This window comes from Arachis stenosperma, chromosome 8 (assembly GCF_014773155.1).
Source record: "Arachis stenosperma cultivar V10309 chromosome 8, arast.V10309.gnm1.PFL2, whole genome shotgun sequence".
NCBI lineage: Eukaryota > Viridiplantae > Streptophyta > Magnoliopsida > Fabales > Fabaceae > Arachis > Arachis stenosperma.
Window position 1 is genome coordinate 2,084,020 of NC_080384.1, and position 21,033 is coordinate 2,105,052.

At 29.7% G+C, this 21,033-nt stretch overlaps 1 protein-coding gene across 1 annotated transcript; it reads right to left on the minus strand.

The window, feature by feature from the left end:
- Positions 1-16,859: 16,859 nt before the first annotated feature.
- LOC130943536 (transcription initiation factor IIF subunit beta-like) lies at positions 16,860-20,527 on the minus strand. The gene is given in 7 exon segments (XM_057871454.1): positions 16,860-17,350; positions 17,455-17,604; positions 18,794-18,868; positions 18,963-19,096; positions 19,453-19,561; positions 20,241-20,364; positions 20,366-20,527. Coding segments are annotated over 7 exon segments (783 nt in total). The 5' UTR covers positions 20,434-20,527; the 3' UTR covers positions 16,860-17,227.
- Between the last annotated feature and the right edge of the window lie 506 nt (positions 20,528-21,033).

Here is a 21,033-nt window from a genome sequence, read left to right on the forward strand (position 1 = left end):
CGTTTTTGTGGTAGTGACTATTACTCTATAGAGAGACCACTTTAACGTAGAAGTTTTATTTATCAAGTCTTGCGCTCTTTTATACTAATAATTGTTTATTTTACAGTGTGATTTTCTCTTCATACTCTAATTACATGTAGTGAGTTTCTAAGGCAAAAACAATGTTTTCAACAACTTACCAAAAAAGTTGTTTCCACCAAATTTTTTGTTATTAAAATGGTAGAATGGATCACGGAAGAGCTGAATTTAACCTCGCTCTAAGGAATATTGACATAGCAGAGGTGATGAGAGGTTTGGTTCGGGTGGCTATGAGACCGTGGCATTCATGATGAGATTCAGACCTTGGGGCTTGAGCAAATGGCGAGCCGCCATTGATAGATAGCACGCACGAGTGGGGTGGTGGATACCCATGCGCTCTCATCTTCATCAAACCCTATACCCCACTAAACCCTTCTTTCTTCTTTTCCTATTCATGTAGTGAGTTGTTACACACAAAACTATAGTACTACTATACTATATTATATTAGGGATAAATTTGAAATATATAAATCAAAATAAGTTATTAACTAACCAATATAAACGTGCATTATTAAATTTTGTACAATTTTTTTTTTAGAAAAAGCTACACAGCCAAGTAAAATACCCAATTAAATAAAATAATTAACCAAATTTAATTAAGTTATTATCAAAAGTTTAAATTTATACGCGTACTCTTCTTTATCTATGTTGCTTCTTTATTTCTATTGATGTTGCTATTCTCCTCCTCTTCCTTTTTCCTCATTTTATTGTCATCATCAGTTCGTCACTGTTAGTACCATCGCCTCTTCCTCTTTTTTTTTTCATTTGAATCTCTTCTTCTTTTTTATTTTTCTCTTCTTTTTTCTCGATCTTCATCATCATTGTCATTATCATTATCGTTATTGTCATCATCGTCGTCTTCTTATACATATAACAGTTCAAATTCAAAATACATTGAAATTCTTTAATGATGATGACATATAAACAAACTCAATTCAAAGCAAGTTCAGACTAAATACACCTTATTTAAATCCAAAATGAACCAAAATTAAATCAAAATGAACCGAAATTACTTAATGATGACTCAAAACTCTTCCTCCTTTTCCTTCTTCATTAGCATCATCATCATCATCTTCTTCTTTTTCTTGGTCCTTTTCTCCTTCTTGTTTTATCTTTTCATGATTATTCTTATTTTACTCTTTTAACAAGAATAAAAATAAAAAAATAATAAAAAAAAAGAAACACATATAATACTGCAAAATCAGTATGAAGAGGAGGAATCTACATTCATTCAAATTAATAAGATTGCAATACAAAGCAAACATGTTCATTCAAGCCTAATATGAAAAATAATACTCTTAAAAAAGAAGAAATAAGAATAATAGAAATAACAAAAAAAAATACAGTATCAAAAAAGATATTTTTTGTACTTTTATAGCAAAATTTTAGTATCAAAAGTAATAAATTTATGTGTTATTGTTAAGCAATTTTAGTATCATTTGTTAAATAAATATTACATAATTTAAAATTTTTCTTTTTTTTTTCATCTTTTACTGTTTTTTTATCTTTTTTATCTTCTTTTTATTTTAATTTTTTATAATTCTTTTTATTTTATTTTTTAAAAAAAATAAAATTAAAAAAAATAAAACAAAAAATAAAGAAATAACTGCAATATTATATAAAGAAGAGGAGGAGAAGAAAAAATAAAATTAAAACACAATAATAATATCAGTAAAAAAAGAAGAAGGAGATGTAGGAAAAAACATAAAAGAAAAACATAAAGAAATATTGCATGATTTCATGCACATATGTTGTGTGAATAAATTTTGTTGAATTTAAAATAACTTAATTAAATTTAGTTATTAAAAAGTCTTAAATATGTAATGAGACTCTGTTTTTAAATTGATTATTATTGTTGTCTTAGTAGGATATGCAGAGTACCGCGTTATATAACATGCATGTATTTTTTTTTTTGAAAAAGTATAAATAGATAAAGAGAATAATAAATAATGTGAATAATTGATATGTCGGATGTTCAATTTAATAGGTATGTAAATGATTATATTTATTATTTTTAATTAGATGGTTATTTTTTTTATTCGATTTACTCATGCATAGTTAATAATGGCTATAGATGTTCAATCTATTAAGTATGTAGATGGTTATTCTAATGTTAAGGTTTAAGAGATAATTTGAAGGTGGGATATTGATAAACCCCATTTGTAGGGTTTATCTTGTATTGATTTTAGGAGATTTTATAACCTTTTACCCACATTTATTCAATAATATAGCATGGTTTTATAACTTCTCCCTTAATTGTGCTTAAGAGTGAAAACATGCTTTTTAGGTCTTAAAATAAATAAATTTAATTCACCTTGATTTTATTAGATGCCTTGATATGTTTGTTAAGTGATTTAAGGTTTAGGAGGCAAAGATTGGATCAAGGGAATGCAGAAAGAAGCATGAAAAGTTGGAGAACTCATGAAGAAATGAAAGAACCGGAAAGCTGTCAAGCCGACCTCTTCGCACTTAAACGACCATAACTTGAGCTACAGAGGTCCAAATGATGCGGTTCCAGTTGGGTTAGAAAGCTAACATCCGGGGCTTCGAAACGATATAAGATTTGCCATAGTTGCTACAGGTATGGTGGCGCTCACGTGCATAGTACGCGCACGCGCCGTTGCTGCCACCTGGTTCACTTAAAGCAAAACGTGGCCAGCGATTTTAGAAGCCTTGTGGGCCCAATCCAACTCATTTCTGATGCTATTTAAGCCAAGGATTAAAGGGGGAATCAATATACTTAACATACTTTTCATACTTTAGAAGTTAGTTACCATTAGTCATAGTTTTAGTAGTTAGAGTTAGTTTCTAGAGAGAGAAACTCTCACTTCTCTCTAGGGTTAGGATTAGGATTAGTTCTTAGATCTAGGTTTTAATCTTTGCTTTCTTCTACTTCTACCTTTCAATTCTTTGTTGTTACATTCATCTTCCTTTATTCTTTTGTTGTAATTTCCTTTATGTTGTTCTTATGCTTTGTTGTGGATCTACTTTTGTTCCTCTTATTCTCTTTCAATTCAATTAGAGGTAATTCATAATAATTGTGTTCATTTGATTTGTTGTTGTTTAATTCCTTGCAATTGAGTAGTGTAGATTTACTTTTCTTGCAATTTTACTATACTTTCCTTTTATGCCTTCCAAGTGTTTGATGAAATGCTTGGTTGGATTTTAGAGTAGAATTTTATACTCTTGGTTTGGAAAGGTAACTTAGGACCTCTTGAGTTACTAATGTCCAAGTAACTGATGATTGGGATCCATTGACTCTAGTTCTCACTAATTGAATTAGTGGAGAGTTAGGACTTATGAACTAAGATTGATATAGCTCATTTGACTTTCCTTTACTACTAGTTAGAGGATGATTTAATGAGATTAATCCTTGCCAATTCTCATATTGTGGTTAGTGATTAGGATAGAGATCTTTGACCACCAACCCTTGCCAAGATCTTTTTAGGCCGTAGTTTACTTTCTTGTCATTTATCTTTCATGCTTCTTATCAAAACCCCAAGATAACTCATAACCAATAACAAGACACTTTATTGTAATTCCTAGGGAGAACGACCCGATGTTTGAATACTTCGGTTTATAAATTTTAGGGGTTTGTACTAGTGACAAACAACTTTTTGTATGAAAGGATTATTGATTGGTTTAGAAACTATACTTGCAACGAGAATTCATTTGTGAAATTCTATACCATCAAAAAATCTAATCATCAGGTATCTTTTTATTTTATTGTGTCAATTCAAGAATTCATTATCCACATTATTTACAAAAATAATTGTCTATCTAGTAAAATCGATTTTTTTTATAATATATATAGTTTTTTAAGAATAATGATTGCATCACTTTTTATACAATTTTTTTTATATTTTTATGGTGTAAAAAATAAAAATTTTATCTATTTTATTTTTTAATCAATTATTTTTAATATAGAAGATAAAATATATAAAAAAATATAATAAAAAATCCATATATTCTTCCGGTTTTTGTGGTAGGTTCCATTTTCTAGTACCAGTACTCATTGTTTAAAAAATTAGAAGTTCAAATTAAACAGAGGTCAACGCATAAATGAGAAATTTTGCTGTGTATAATGAATATTAATGATATTGATATGGGGTATTAAAGGAGGCTAATGAAGTGAGATTCCCACTCCCAATGCAAAGTTAGCACAATATGCGGATTGCTGAAAAGGCCCTCCTTGCTTTAAACAGACATGATGCCCCTCCCACCACCACCTTTCTCAATTTAATTTGAAAGAAAAGAAAAGAAAAGCTTTAGTCGGGTATCATATATCTTTCTCTAATTTCGAAATATATTTTCCAAAATCAAATTCAACTTCAGTACCCCATCACATAAATATCTAACATCCACTTCCATTGTGGCGTTTTGATGTGTGTGTTTCTTTCTAATTGCATGGACAAATATTTAGTAATTTATTTATCATATATATATTTTTTATGAAGTATAGGAAATTAATCTTTAGTTAATGAATTTCTTATAATTCCAAAAATTTTCATTTTTTTGAGAATTTAGTTTTTATAATTTATAATTATGGTATAAAATTAAAGGTCTATGATTTAAGATTTAAAATTTAAAGGAAATAAAATATTTTTAAAAAAATAATTAATATTAACTGAAAAGTTGGCTATTTTGTATTACTCATATTTTTTTTATGAGAACCAATTATCATATAATTGGTCGTGTTAATTACAATTAAGGTTAATTTTGAATGCAAATTAAAGTAACTAGGTCACGCCAAGTTCATATAATGAAAGATATATGAATAGCAGCATGCAGAGTCAATTAATTATGCATTATTAGTAGGTAATAATAATGTTGCGTGAAGCACATAATATCCGCTGACTGTAAATGACACCAATATGTTGGATTGTTGGTTGGTTTAAGAAGTTTGCATGACACAATCTAAAAAGCGATGATTAAATTGCTGAAAAAAAGAGGGAATTAATATATCAGAGAAATGGCGCTATTACTCCTCATGCCCCATCACATGATGCTAAATAGCTGCTTTTCTGGTTGCATTCATTGCATGGTTCCCATAGATATATATATATATATATATATATATATATATATATATATATATATATATATATATATATATATATATATATATATAGCATGTGCACTTTATTAATTGGTCACTCATGTTTAGTCATCTTCAAATTGGGATGAATGATAATTGATTATTGATAATAGAAGAACCAGATTAACATTATAGGTTAGTTCATATACATATTTGTGTAAAGCATAAAAGTTGAATGATCGTGGTGGGTAAATGCTTTGATTGAAAATGTTACCTTACCGTATGAGAGTTGCAAAACAAAATGCTAAATCATAATCATGCTTAACTTGTATCTTTTTTTATGGGTACATTGATAAAAGGAAACGCCCCAAGAGATGAACGAACCTTTCTAGGATGACATAGATTTGAAAGCAAATTGAATGGCCATAGCATAAGGACCTAAAAGAAAACCTCAATTTTAGTAGCCTAGAAGTGATGGCTAAACTCTAAAGTAATGGCTGGCTAACAAGTTTGAATTACGATATATAAGACCACGACTGTGGTGGTTAGGCTTGAAGTGGTTATACGGATACTTATAATGACTAAGGATTGACCAACTAATAAAAAATTGACATATGTCATGACTAAAGGTATGACTAAATTAGAAATCATGCTAAACACGATGCCCCAGTCTTAATAAATAATTTAATTAAGTCTCTTTTAAATAAATAACTTAAATAATAAATAACTATATTAAAAATAATTTATAAATAAGTTATTTTATATTTGAATTTTTAGTTTTAAAAGTGTTTATTTTATAAAAATGTGATAAAAAATAGTAATATTATAAACAGTGATGAATTCAAAAAATTTTAATAGTGAAGGCGAAATATATATAACATTATAATAATTTTTATAATAAAAATATTACGGTTATATAAAAAAATCAGCTATCAAATTATTTATTATAAATTTGTGTATAAATACATATATTATTTAACTTATTTTTAATATGTATTTTGTATTTTAAATTTATATTTTAAGATTTATTTTGTACAAATGATTATTTTATGTATATGTAGCATAATTATTATTATAATTATATTTTGTTATTATAAAATATGATTAGATTTTTAAATATCTAATTACAAATTAAATACTAAAATAGTAATTTAAATAATAACATATAATTTAAAATTTAATTTTTTATATTTCATATTTTGAAACCTTGACAATATAATTAAAATGTCTTTTTTTTGTATATGTCGTTAAACAATCATTTAAAACTCAACTTTCATACAAATTAGCTTTTGATGATATTCATAGTTGAAAAGGTTCATTCAATTAGTGTAGTCATTACGAAAAAAAATAAAGCTAATTTTAAAAGAAGAAACACAAATAGATAGATAATATTCTTTCGAGTCGATTTCTAAGAAAGAACACCAATCTTATTTAAATTTGAAAATTGATCATTATAATGGACATCTAATATGAAGTTCTTAAATTGGCTATCAAGTGTCGAAAGTTGAATAAAAAATTATTGTGGGGTCAAATTTAATAATTTAGTGGGGACAAATAAATATTATTATATACTACTCAATAAAATTTTTAATTATAGTGGAGCGCTTGCTCCCACACTCACATGAGTGGATCCGTCCCTGATCATAAGAGAAGTAATTTTTTTAACTTTTTTATAAACTCCTAAATAATTTCTTAGAAAGGTACAATTTAATTTTAAAAAATTTATAAGACATTAATATTACTACTTTTTATAATAGAATAGAATCAAGCGTGATTGAATAGAAAATAATAGTAATTGCATTAATCCATTGAAACACAATAGAGCTCCTCACCCCTACCTATGGGGTTTAGAGACTCATGCCGTAGAAGATACAATATGAAATGTAAAAAAAATGTCATGCATCCTAAATGAATATCTAAAAGTAGTTTTTATACTAAACTAGTAACCTAGGTTTACAGAAAATGAGTAACTAAGTGCAGATAGTGCAGAAATCCACTTCCGGGGTCCACTTGATGAGTGTTTGGGCTGAGCTTTGAAGCTTTCACGTGCATAGGCCATCCTTGGAGTTAAACGCCAGTTTGGGTGCCAGTTTGGGCGTTTAACTCCAGTTTTGGTGCCAGTTCTGGCATTTTACGCTAGAAAAGGGTTTCTGGCTGGCGTTTAACGCCAGTTTGGGCCATCAAATCTTGGGCAAAGTATAAACTATTATATATTGCTGAAAAGGCCAAGATGTCTACTTTCCAACGCAATTGAGAGCGCACCAATTGAGCTTTTATAACTCCAGAAAATCCACTTTGAGTGCAGGAGGGTCAGAATCCAACAACATCTGCAGTCCTTTCTCAGCCTCTGAATCAGATTTTTGCTCAGGTCCCTCAATTTCAGTCAGAAAATATCTGAAATCACAAAAAAACACACAAACTCATAGTGAAGTCCAGAAATGTGATTTTTGAATAAAAATTAATAAAAACATAACAAAAAGTGAATGAAACATGTTAAAAACTATATGAAAATACTACCAAAAAGCGTATAAAATATCCGCTCATCAGAGGTTTTTGGGCTTCAGGCATATAATGAGAGATCATTTTGCCACCTAAAGAGGATGAGCTCAAATGATGATCTTCTTACTTTTCTGGATCGATTTGTATTATCGACACAGAAGGCATTGGTTGAATGGTCTTTCCAGCCTTTGTCTTAATAAAAATAGTCATAAGTGAAATAAAATGAAAATCGATGAGACCCAAAGCTAAAATAGTAAATAATTATACCTGGGTAGATCTACTAGGTTTGAGATGTGAAAACGGAAAAGAAGTCTTTGATGAGTCATTGGAATCAGAATCGCTGAAAGAGCTTGTGAAAAATCCATTTGTCTTGCAACATAATAGGGTGCGTGGAGGGTAATTTTGAATTGCTTTTTCTTGTATTGAGGGATTCCTGTTAGAAACACCTGAACAGCAAGAAAGTTGGCCCAAATGGTGTTATTCAACGGGTTATCATCAATAGCGGAAAAAAGGAGTTGTTGGAACCAGGACAGACCACACCTTCGATTCATGAAAGGGGCAAGCAATAATTCCTCATTTCAAAAACTTTTGCATGAATGGAATTTTGAGAATGCTTCCCAAAAGAGTTCTTCAGTTGAGTTGGCATTTTGGAAATTTGGTTGAAGAGTAATTAATCGAACACGTTCAATGTGTTATTTGTTTGAAGTTGTGATCCCTCCTTTTTTCATGTGTTTTTCAAAAATAGCATTCAGCTAGAGTTGTAGAAGTCAAAAGGATCCCTAGCGTTGATTGAAGACTTTTTTCGGAGACTGTCAACTAGTTGTCCCAATTTATCATACAGATTCCCTAAAAGCAATTTGTCTAGAATGAGTTTGTGCCCTTTGTGAAGTAAGGTAACTAGTGAATAAATAGTTTTTGCATCGAGATGTTCCTCGAGCTGAAGACGATAGCATTCAACTAGTAGTATAAGAAAGCTACATTTTCGTCGTCTGTAACAAGACTGTTTTCTCTACTCATATTATGTTTAATGAAGTCCTCATAAGAGTTCTTTTGGATAATGTTGTAAGATTTGGTGGGCTTCATATCGAATGTGATCATAGGATTGCCCATCAATAGTCCAGTAATGGCGGCCACATCAAAAAGTGTGAGGCCAACCATTTCACATGGGAGATGAAAGTTGTTTGTGGTTTTGTTCCAAAAACAGAGCGCAGCGTCGATCATCCAATGATGGGTAGTTGGTGTGAAATGAGAAAGACGAAGGAGTTCGTGAATACCTTGTGTTCTCCAAGTTTTGCCTTTTACTGGTTCCAGCTGTTGGTACCAAGCGAGGAAATCGATAGTTTTAAAGGTAATTTTAGGATTATTTCTGAAAGGTTTTTTACTGTCAATGAAGAGTGCTATAAAAAACTTTGTTTGATAAGCAAATCTTCCCCTTCGACACTTGAAAAGAAATGAGCATTTTTCTTGGTTTGTTCAAAAGTCTGTAAAGGACCGACAAAACAGTAAGTATCGTCTTCAACAGTAAAAGAGACAAGAATTTTCTTGTCACTCGTAATATTCTCAGGATCCTCAATGACAGTGTCATTGAATTGAGATAGTATTCTCAGATTAGACTGGTCATGAGATTCAGTCATAACTTGTTTTCCTTTGTCTTGAGTTGTTGAAGTCTTTGGAGTTTTAGAAGAATTCATTGATGTCAAGAAGGAAAAGAAATGAGTGTTGATTTGGTATAGAATAAAAAAAGGTGTACAAGAGATCTAAGGAAAAGACTAGGGTAGCTGTTTGAAAGAAGACGAATTGGAAAAGAAAAATGAGCTATGAAGATGAAAGGTTTATAAAGAAAATTTTAAAAAAATTTTCAAATTTTGAAAACGAATCGACTTCTTTGAGAAGCCACAATTAAAGGAAAGAGAAGATAGTCGTTCGTGGGAAAACGGACCATCGTGGACGTTATTTTTTTTAAAGGAAGTGGAAACATGGGTAATAATGAGCCATGTTTAAATTAATTGTTTAGTTTTGGGTCTTTTAAGTTTTGAAGAAAATTAGGATCGAGTGTTTAAACTTATAGTTCGACATCAATTTTAAAGGGACGATTTGTTAGTCGAAAAATTATATAATTTCAAAGACATCAAGGTCAAGATACAATAAATATTCTTTCGAAAAATGTAATTCTTATCGAAAAGGATTCTTTAAGGAAAAGAGGTAGAAGTCATTCGATAAACCTGATCAAAGAAGAAAAACACGTAAAGCTGATTGTTGGAAGTTACCAATGTTGTACAAAAGAGTGGGAACGGTTACTCAAAGATTAATGCACGTGGGAGTTACATTTGAATTTGATTGGTCGAAAACTTCTATATATAGGTATAAGATCGAAAAAACGAAGGTTGAAATCTCGAATTAAAAAATACTCTCGCATACTCATATTCCCAACAAATTCCTGAGTCTTTTATGAACTTTTTTTTCTGTAGAGTTCCTTTCATGTCTTTTAATTTTTTTTAAATTTCTTGTAATCTTTATTTTAATTACAAAATTATCTTTAAAGCACATTTACTTTTTTCGTTTTCTTTAAGATTCAGTCCTTTGTTTTTTATTTCAAAGTCCTTCGATCCCATAAAAAATAGTTTATTGCTTTATTTAAATTCAATTCAGTCATTTTATTACTTTCAAGTTTGCTTTGCTTTTCTTTCAATTTTTTTATTGTTTTAATTCAATCGAAAGAGACTTTGTTACACCTTTAAAAATTGGTACTCATAAGAGGAATATGTTTCGCTTTCAGATAATTAGATATTGAACCATTTCGATTTGTTAAAAATCGATAAAACACTATCAACATTTCACGTGTCAGTTGTTAACAATTTTCACAGCTTAATCACCTGAACAATGTGACCACCAAAGACACACCTATATATATAGAAAAAGTATAGGTACATAATGAAAATATTAAATAATGTAAACAATGAATATATCATATGTTCAATTTACTAGGTGTGCGAATGGTTATTCTAATATTAAGATTTATGTGAGTAATTTAGAGTGTAGTGTGTTTTATTTGAATTGGGCCAATTTTAAAACTCATTATTTATGTTGTTAAAAAAAGTCATTAGTAACTTAGTATAACCCGTATATATATATATATATATGAAAAGTCTAGGGCAAGTAACTTTTGTGTTTTTGGACAGCATTTAACCATCAAAAGAAAAGAGTGATTTTTTATTATTTGATGTAATCTCACACCATTCAAAACACTATTGATAGCCAATTAATGATTATAAAATACCAAAATTGTTGACTTTTAGCATTGCTCATATATATATATATATATATATATATATGAGCAATCCATTATTTGAGCAGCCAGATTGAATAGCAAAAGCAAAAGCGTTAGCTTTGGAAATTCAAAGTGTATATATAGGCTGGATGTATCAAATTAAAGATAAATATTGTTGTTTACTCAATTTGTAATAAATAGTGCATAGACACTTAAACTAATGTGGTGGTGGTGATCAAATAGGACTAATAATAATAATAATAAACCTATGAAATTAAAGGAACGGAAAACACGGGATGCAAATCCAAAAAGAAAATTGTCTAAACAATACTTAAGGTTTTAATATTCATACAGAACGTCATATCTCTGAGTACATATTTAGGTTAAACTTTTTTAATAACTATATACATTTTAACTATTCTTAGTATGAGATTTGAAGAATCTCACTATTTTTAACCAAAAAAAAAGCTTCAAACTTATCTTTACATAACAAATTATATATCATTGATAATATAAAGAGCCTAGAAAATGAATAAATAAACATAGCCCAAATAAAGGTTCGGTTAAGGTTACAAATTATAATAGGCTTAGTCATTTTCGATAAATCCAAATTTTTAAAGTAGCCGCATTGCAGTATATCCACTTCACGAAATCTTGCTTTTTTAAGGATATAGAAATAATTAATACAACGATATAGTATTAATATAAGAGGGAAGCCAATCGTAGCTTGAATAAGTGAAGTGCAATTGAGTATTAACTGAAAGAGATCGTAAGACGGACATACGGGCCAGTGGAAACCTCGCTCCCAATTTTTTTAAAAAAAATTAATAATAATAAGATATTATGTATATATTTAATTTAAAAAAATTATTTAATATAAATAATAATTTAATTCAATTTAAATATTAATTATTTTTAATATTTAAAAAATAAATAATAATATTAAAAAATATAAAAAATATTATTATTAATATTTTTAATTAAATAAAAAATTTTAAATTTTATATAGTGAATTCTTTTTTTAACTGTTTTTTTATTTATTTAGTATTAATTTTCTCTGTTTTAACTGCTATAATTAAGAGATTTTTTTTAAACTATAAATATTGTGAATAATAACTCAGAAATAAAATGAAAGATAAATTTTTTACTAATTGTCTTTTAATTATATTGAAAAGAAATTGCTAAAAAATTTGACACAAATTCTATTATCGATGAATTTATGATATGAAGAATCGATCACTTCGTTAGTAAAAAATACACACATATTTTTTGTACTTTAAAATATATTCTCCATTAGTATATTTTTGTAATACATTTTATATTATATAATTTTTACATAATTTTTAATATTATATGTATTATTGGCCCCATAATAACATTTTTGGATCCGTACCTCTTGTAACCATAAACAAATTGGAAAGAAATTAAATCATCTCTCAGTATTATATTTTTGTTCATATTTTATCGAGAAAATTTAACTATATCGATTTAAATGTTTTTTGTTATTATTTTTTTAATTTTATTTTTATCATGTGTCTAATTCTTATTAATAGGATGTTAATAAGAATATAATAATGAGACATGTAATCTGGAATTCTGGATCTAACCATACATTCCAGTTCCATAGTTTGAAAATTAATTAATATCACTCCTCACTTTATGCTTATTACTTTCTCTCATGTTTTTACGTTATGATCCCTAGTCCCTACCACTACCCATTAAATCCCACCAGCGATTGTTATTTTCTTTCTTTTTCGAACTTTTGTCACAAGAAAATTTGTTCATACTCACATCAAGACACTGCAGTTTCACTAACATGAATGACATATTTATAACGTCCTACGAGAACCCCACAACTGTTTTGGCGATCAATTTAATTTCACCTTTTTTTTTGGGTTAAAACCACTTATATATCAACAGCTATTAAATTTTGGTCATCTTGGTCCAAGTTAATTATATCAATATAAGTTGCGTGTCCTTATAATTTTTTGTTTAAAAAAAACCATGCTATGAGCTTCAATAATGTGAATTATTTCGAACTTTACCTTTTTGACCAAGCAATCTTTCATGTTGATTATGGATGAAATGATGAATTCCTCGTAAAAAATATCCATCTCCACAATATATAACCTCCTTTTCAAAGTTTGGCCCTGTTCGTCCTGTTTTATCTTTATTAGTATTTCATACCAAGGAGCCACAATACTCCATGGCCATGGCCCCGCTAATAAGCTTTATTTATAAAATAAGTAGTATATTTCAACTGGTGCACAACTACTTTTCAAGGCTCTACCAACTTGTAGGTTCTGAGTTAAACTCTTTCTCTGCATTGGATGAAATTTTTCCTATAAATCAAATTAAAATTTTTGGCCCCCCAAAATTTCTCTTGAAGCTCACCACTGCACTTCATATTGATTTGTGTGTCTAATAATAACTCCGTATTTTATTTGTTTGATTCTTATCTTCAAGTCATCATAGGTTATCTCAAATATATATTCAACAACTTATTACTTTAATTCTTATATGTAAACATATACCAAAAACCGACCCCCTGGTGTGATATTACTTAAAGAGCAATCATTTCTTTATGATGAAGACATACATTAGTAGTTGAGGGAGGCTCAATTATAATAATAAACAAAAACTAGACGAGAATATTTAGAAACTGTTTCGAGAGTTACTGGATGAATTTGTGCCTGAAAAAGGTATAAATTTTTTGTGGGGTAGCGTTCGACATCTTCTGGTGTCGAGGTGGTGCCGTCCGAGTTTGTCGTGAGGAGGGAGGATTGTTACTTACCTGCAAGAGATTCTGATATTTAAGTTAACAAGAATTTTAAACAAGTTTTTAATAAATTGAAATTCAAAAAATATTTGAGAGTATCAGGGTATATATAAGTGTAGAGGTGAGATCAATTATCACCTTTTGAGTAATCCCAGTTGATTACTCTCTTTTAGTAGGAAGATTGTTGAAATTATCTTTTTAGATGATATGAATGATAGTAGGAGTTGGTTACTTATTTAAATAAGTAGGACTAAACTCAAGTCATTATAACCGTCCATCTAATATCTGTAAATTAAGTTAAAATTAAAGATATATACCTTTTGAAAAACATTTCAAATGTTGTAACTCTATTTTGAACTGTTTCTTTATTGCTATTTACTCTAAATAATTTATAAACACAAAGACAAGAGAAATGTTAAGGACATTAAAATTTATTTTTTTGGTCATCATTTAACTATCAATTTAATTTTTTTAGTCTAATAATCCAACAACACATTATCCCATATTTTTAGATATTGATGACTAACTGATAACAAAAAAATAATAAATTCTAATAGTTATCTAATATTTCTCTGAAGATAATTGACCTCTTTTAAATTTCCCTGCCTTACGAAGCTAAGGTTGGTAAATTAGTTACAATGTAGAATATAACAGTATAATTGAAATCTAAGGTAGGAAGAAATAATATCTGACAGGATAGGAGAAACGTCTCATTAGTAATCAATCATGATTATTAAGCTTAAGTTCATATAATGCATCTCAAATCCAAGATTCATCATATTCATTTTGCATGTTTTAGAAATCTTTTAATTAAAGTGGCCGGCTATGGAATGTGGTGGTATGGAAGGGTCCCAGAAACGGGACACACCCAACCCACCGCACAGGCTTAATTAGGTTCACTTTGAACTTTGAAGTTGATGTTTCGCTTAATAGAGAAGATGGTATTGGAATCTTTGACTTTGAAGAAGAAAAAAAGAAGTGTGTTGGATAAAATCTTGGAAAGCTGACAAAGAAGATTCATTAATTCATAGTTGAATTGCACCATAGTGAGTCACTGTTGGTGCTTCACATGCATGGACCATCGCTATTTCTATAGTCTCATCTCTTCACATTCAAATCTCCACTTGAATATATGGCCATCAATGATGTCCTCTATCTCCTTTTATGAATATATATACCTTAACCAGATGCTAACTGATGAAGGTTTCTAATTAACAACATGGCTTTGTCTTCAATGGTAAAGAATGTCTTCTGTAAATTTTGCTAGGAAATCAATGTTTCTTTTTAGATAACAGTCAACTAATAGAGAAATGAATTGGTAAAGATTAATAAAAATAATTTTTAAAAAAAAAATATTAGTTATAAGTAATAATTTTGACTTCTTGAATTTGTAAAAGTTAATTTTTATATTTACAAAAAAACTGCAAATTTATTTTTCTGTTGATTAGAATTAATTATAATTAATTAGTGGTAGTCCTATTTTTCTAGTTTAAATAACTGTTCATATATTATTTTTTTCTAAGACCTATACATAGGAGCAATACCTAATTGATATTTACTAAAAATGAGTGATAGAAAACATCTATTATTAGTTCTCTGCTTGATTGATGAAATATAAGAAATGATTTTAATGATGAAAGCTGCTAATAAGCTAGCTAGCTTTTGCATCATGGTTACCATCATACCAAATATATATGTAACATGCATGCGTACCAAAATACGTGGAAGATTCCTTCTTCAAGAATGATAACAATTCTGATGATGTGAATTGTGATTGCTCCTACATAATGATCACATTTGAGAAAAAGACAAAGCACGATCATACAAGGCCTTTAAATTGTAGATATACATGTTGATATAGTGGGAGGCTAAGTGGCAAACTACATGCAGAGAAAGTTAAGATCTAATAATCTTGTGCCGTTCATAGTTGTTTGATCACATCCTGAAAGAGATATATCGATCCAATTCTTATCGCATTCATATTATTTTGATACACCATGTATATAAAATTAACTACTAAAATTAGTTATTAGTATAAATATATATTAAAAATAAATGAAATAATAAATATATTTATATATAAATATATCAATAAATTATAGTTCAAATAACATAGTTTTCTCATACTTACCAAAAAAGTCGCAAGTTCGAGTCTTCCTACCTTTGATAAAAAAAAAAAATATTTATACATAAATATATGATAACTAATTTTAGTGATTAACTTTAGTTAGATAGCTATTCAATTTTAGGTTAGCTAACATGTGCCTTTAAACTTACTACTAATGAAAATTTTTCAATATTTTCATTTAATGGATACAAAACAAATACATAAAAAATTTAAATTTTTTATATTTTTAATAAAAAAAATTTTATTTTATAATCTTCACATGTGACCTAATAAACCCTTCAATTTTAAACCGATTGATAAAATGAATTTATGTATGCTTGGTTTCCTTATCTTACTACACAATTCTTTCGTTGTTGTTTCTTGCCTGGATCAAGTTGAGCATTTGTCAGCATCGCACAAGAAAATGACACTAGTTTTTGTCATATTGAAGCGAGAAGGTTGTGTCACTTGTATGTACTACTTTTATATTTATCTTTTATTTCTGTATTAAAAGTAATCGATAAAAAATAAAAAAAATATTTTATATCATAAAAGGGGTACAAAAAAATATATATAAAAAGGGTAGTGCTAGGGAGCCAATGGCTTAAGTGTACAATGTGTACAATGGGCTAAATTTTTGGTCCATGAATAAAATGAACATCACCATACTAGCTAGAAACTGATTTTGGGGTTCACCAAAGATCGAACTCTTGACCTTTCGAATCTAGAACTCTAATACCATATCTGAAACCACTCATCCCAAAAACGTAACCTGACAGGACAATGTAACACTAATGGTCATATCTCTAATACTTCTTAAACCTCCATTGTACACATTGTACGCTTAGGCCATTGGCTCCCTAGACTTTTTCATATAAAAAAATACAACTACTAATGTACTATTCCTGTCCAACAAGCACCAAAATTTACTGCATTCACTACCTGAATATTCACTGTCCTAAGTTATTCGTGACCAACAGGTACCAGATTCATGGTATTCTCATTCGTTGTCCTAGCATTTTAAAGTTTTTTCATGATATTCTCTTTTGTTCAAGACATTAGTGAGTGTGTTAGCAGCTGCAAGCTTGAATGAAACCAAAGTTGGGTGCGCATTCGGCTTGATCTTGGATAGAGAATAATTAAGCAGGGTGGGGAACAAACATAATGAAGCCATCTGTCATAAATAGATACACCTGTAAAATGAATGCATAGGGGCAGATACATTCAAATGTAACCCAGGAAGCAACCTTATACTATGCTAAAGTCGTTGACTGTATACAACTGAAACTGTCATGATCGGTAAAACAATTAAATCTTATGCAAGAGATACACGTTTTGCTGGTTATTGTTAGCCAATAACTTTTTAGCCCTTTCATCAACATATTTACCCTCAGCAGTCAGCGTGTGGAGTCTTCCCTACTCATCAAACAGAAAGAGATACGACTTTCTGTTTCCCCCTTATTCGGCATTTGTATCTTCAACAACAGATTTCTTGTATTCCGGCTTCAGCTCGTAAGTTCCTTGATTGGCACCTCTTTTATTGTATACACATAGTTCATTCAGGATCTCTTTCAAGAATTGCTGCAAAAGAAAATAGTGGGCCAATAGGACAAATGAGCTATATGTATTCCCTCAATGCATCAACACTCAACACAAACACACACACACACAGAACAAAGACATACAGCAGGTTGATCAGTCTCCTGGACAAGCTGCTTCAATGCCCAATTAGGCTGTCTTTCAAATAACTTGAACATTATATCCTCCAGTTCTCCTCTATCTCTTCTTGTTCTCTTTGTATCAGTTTGTTTAACTGGCTGTGTCTTCTTCTTATCCTGTGAAAGTTTCATACTTATGAGAAAAGACTCTCGAACAAATTTTTACATGCAAAGTCACATTTGAAGGACCAAGCTCTCCTCTCGGAACAATGAATTTGCATTATTATTACACCAATTTATTACAATGGTAGGATCTTGTTATAACACTTATGGTTGCATTGTGGCTATTATATAATATCGGGCAGCTCTAGAAATTTTTTATATGCAAGGGGCCAAATTTTATACGAGCTTTTAATTCTTTTTTTGTTATATTTTTTTCATAAAAGTAATTTAGGCATGATATATAACTATTTGAGTTTTTTTTTTTAAGTTTTATCAATATATATCATAGAAATTTTTTTCAGTAATTTCGTTTTTGACATGACAGTTACATAAAGAAGACAAAACAATATCAATAGTATTTTATAAAATTACAAGATATCAGTGCATTTATGGTGTTAAGAAGTTGGCACATACCTTTTTAATTAAAATTAATTCTTTTAAAAATTTCAAAAACTTTGAAACAAATCATAAATTATTAATTAACTCAAAAGTATATGTACCCTTATAGAATATAAGATACAACTCTCAAAATAAAACAATAGTCCAAATAAATTATCATGAAAAATAAGGTAAAATTTTTTCCTTTCAACAATATAAGTTTAGAAGAAAAATTAGTATTGTTTAAAAGAATATCTAAAGTACACAATGAGATTACTAAAATATAATGAAGTAATTCATTATTAATTTTCTATATAATGATAAATACGTTAATATTTTAATATTATTAAAAAATAAACGAATTTCTAAAAAATGGATATAGAGATGATTATCTAAAAATTAATTTCAAAAAGTATAAAGACCACTTGAGTATATGATATTAAATTGGTTAAGTGAAAATATTAATGAGAAAAAATAATTGAAACTTAAACCCATTTCATAGTTAAAATAATGACATATAAAATCACAAAACCATGTAAGATTGTTTATTTCATCAAGAATAGATCCCATATATAAATGTAGTTCTTTAAGACCAAGTCCCGGGGCCGGTTTATCCGCCCTGTATATAATGAGCTATATATTACAATGAATTTGCCATTAATGTAAGACATAGACATACAAAGCCCAGAATTCTATATAAGCATAAGAAAATGATGTAGAGTCAACTACGAGCATGTTATCATACAAAGTATAGAAAGTGGGTTACCTTTGAATTGGATGAAACTAGACCAATCATTCCAGGCATTGGCCTCATTAATACTCCACGATCATTATCAATAACCTTCCAATTGAATCAAGGGAACCAGAATCAACTTTTTAATCATAGAAATATAACATTATAAAGGAACAATGAAATACTAAACATGAAGCACTACCTGTATTTGTCGATTTTTTATCATGGATTTGTTTGTTCTCTCACGACACAATTTGCCATACTCTTCAATGTTTTCACCATGGGGTTTCATATCGAACTTATGTTCAACCTTCCCTTCCATTGCAACCTTGCCACCTAATGTACATAAACATAAAACCTGTTAACAGGCTTAAGGTAGCTATGATTCAAGTATAACACATCTCACGGCCATTGTACTACAGTGGTGACTACTGCGCAACCATTGCAAATGAGATTCAGGTGAACATGAATATTTATTAGTTTTATTACACCAATATTAAACAATTGTTTCATTTCTTAAACTCAATGACTTTCCATCTCACATTTACTTAGTTATCTTCCAACTATCCCTTCTCGACATAAACATCAAACTCAATGCAACACGATCTTGCTTGATTCAATAAGAGATAATTGAAATTCCTACCAGTAAACAAGAACAAAAAGTGTAATTAAGCTGACAATACGATTCTGACCTTGGCTTGTCTCTGAGAAAACACACATAGGTACAAAGTCTTTAAACATATTCAGGGAATATGTTTTTGGCATATTAACAGCATCAGTCCCAGCCATCTCCATTGTAAACTGACATAGTTATGAGAGAGTATAAACGAATTTTCTCACATTAATACAGGCAGAGAATATTAATCAAGATTCAAGAGCACTTAAATATATAAAGATGAATCTAAAATCTGAAAACTTCAATTTAATAGCAAAATCAATACATTAAAATTGAACAATAGCGGGGAAACATGTGAGTTGAAGGTTAGCTACTACTCTTAATTTGTTGAATGCAATTTATAAGTAATTCACTTTACAACATTATGGTAAATTAACAAGGAAAACAACGTCAATTCAATTAATAATACCAAAAAAAAAGGGCTGAACACAGAGTGGAATAAATATAAGGGATTTGGTGTGTTGTAGCTTTTCGAAACAAAGAACTTCAATTATAAATCCGCAAATCACACTAGTTCCTAAAATCAGTAGTCATAAAGCACTTCGTTTTCAAGCCAATATGCCTAGAAGAATCCACACGTGACCGAGAAAAATAAACAAGCTGCCAATTTCGCATAATCCGATATCACAGGAGCGTAAGACTTTGGAAGAAAACAGCTAAACCTAACAGCTAATAAATCTAAAGAGTGATGAACTATCCTAAACGGATCTAGCACAACAGGAGAAGCGAATTAGCATGAAGCAGAAGCTGAAAACAAGAGAAAAATCGAGGGGGAAAAAGGGGAATTTAGGGTTTGGGGGATACCTGAAGAGCAGAGGGGTCATCGGCGTGGAGAGGATCAAGGGAGAGAACGACCTTGGCAAGTGGCTGAGAAGGAGGGTGGTTCTGCCACGACTTGGAAACGACAAGAGGGCACTTCATAAGCCACAGATCGCTCCGCCTTGGAAGTCTCCAAGTTGGAGGTGCTGCTGCCAACATAACCGTTTTCCTCCTCCATCTTCTTCCGCTTCTTTCTCTCACTTTCCCTTTCCTTCTTTTGTTTTCTTCCCCGTTTAACAAACCAGACTCGCCTCTGGGACCTGCATCACAACCCTTAGTCAATTCTGCTGACTTCACTTGGACCTTCTCCTAATTAAATGGGCTCCCAGCCCACTATTCATGCCATGCTTATGGACCCAAAATGAACTACTTAGTGCATATTATTTTTTGCAATCAATGATAAACTTTAAGTACCTATATATAAATATTTTATATATAAATATATTATTTTATTATATTCAATTTAATATTTTTTTAAAGGTAAACTTGTAATTTATTACATAAAAAAGTAGTAAATACAATATCAGCATAATTTAGTATTTGGTATTTTCAAACTAAAATGAGATGACAAACTTAAAAGGGATGAAGAAAAAGCTAAAGAAATTGAAAAAGAAGCTTAAAGCTTCGGCTGTCTTTTGCATGTAGTGAGCTCTGTACTGGTTCACTTTTATCGTTGCCTGGGACAGAACTTTTTTAGGTTCTCATCGGTTCTGTTCAATGGTGAAAGAGTTTCGCCCCAGTCAAAGTTCCCAAAGAAGTTAAGCAATCTCACTCTTTT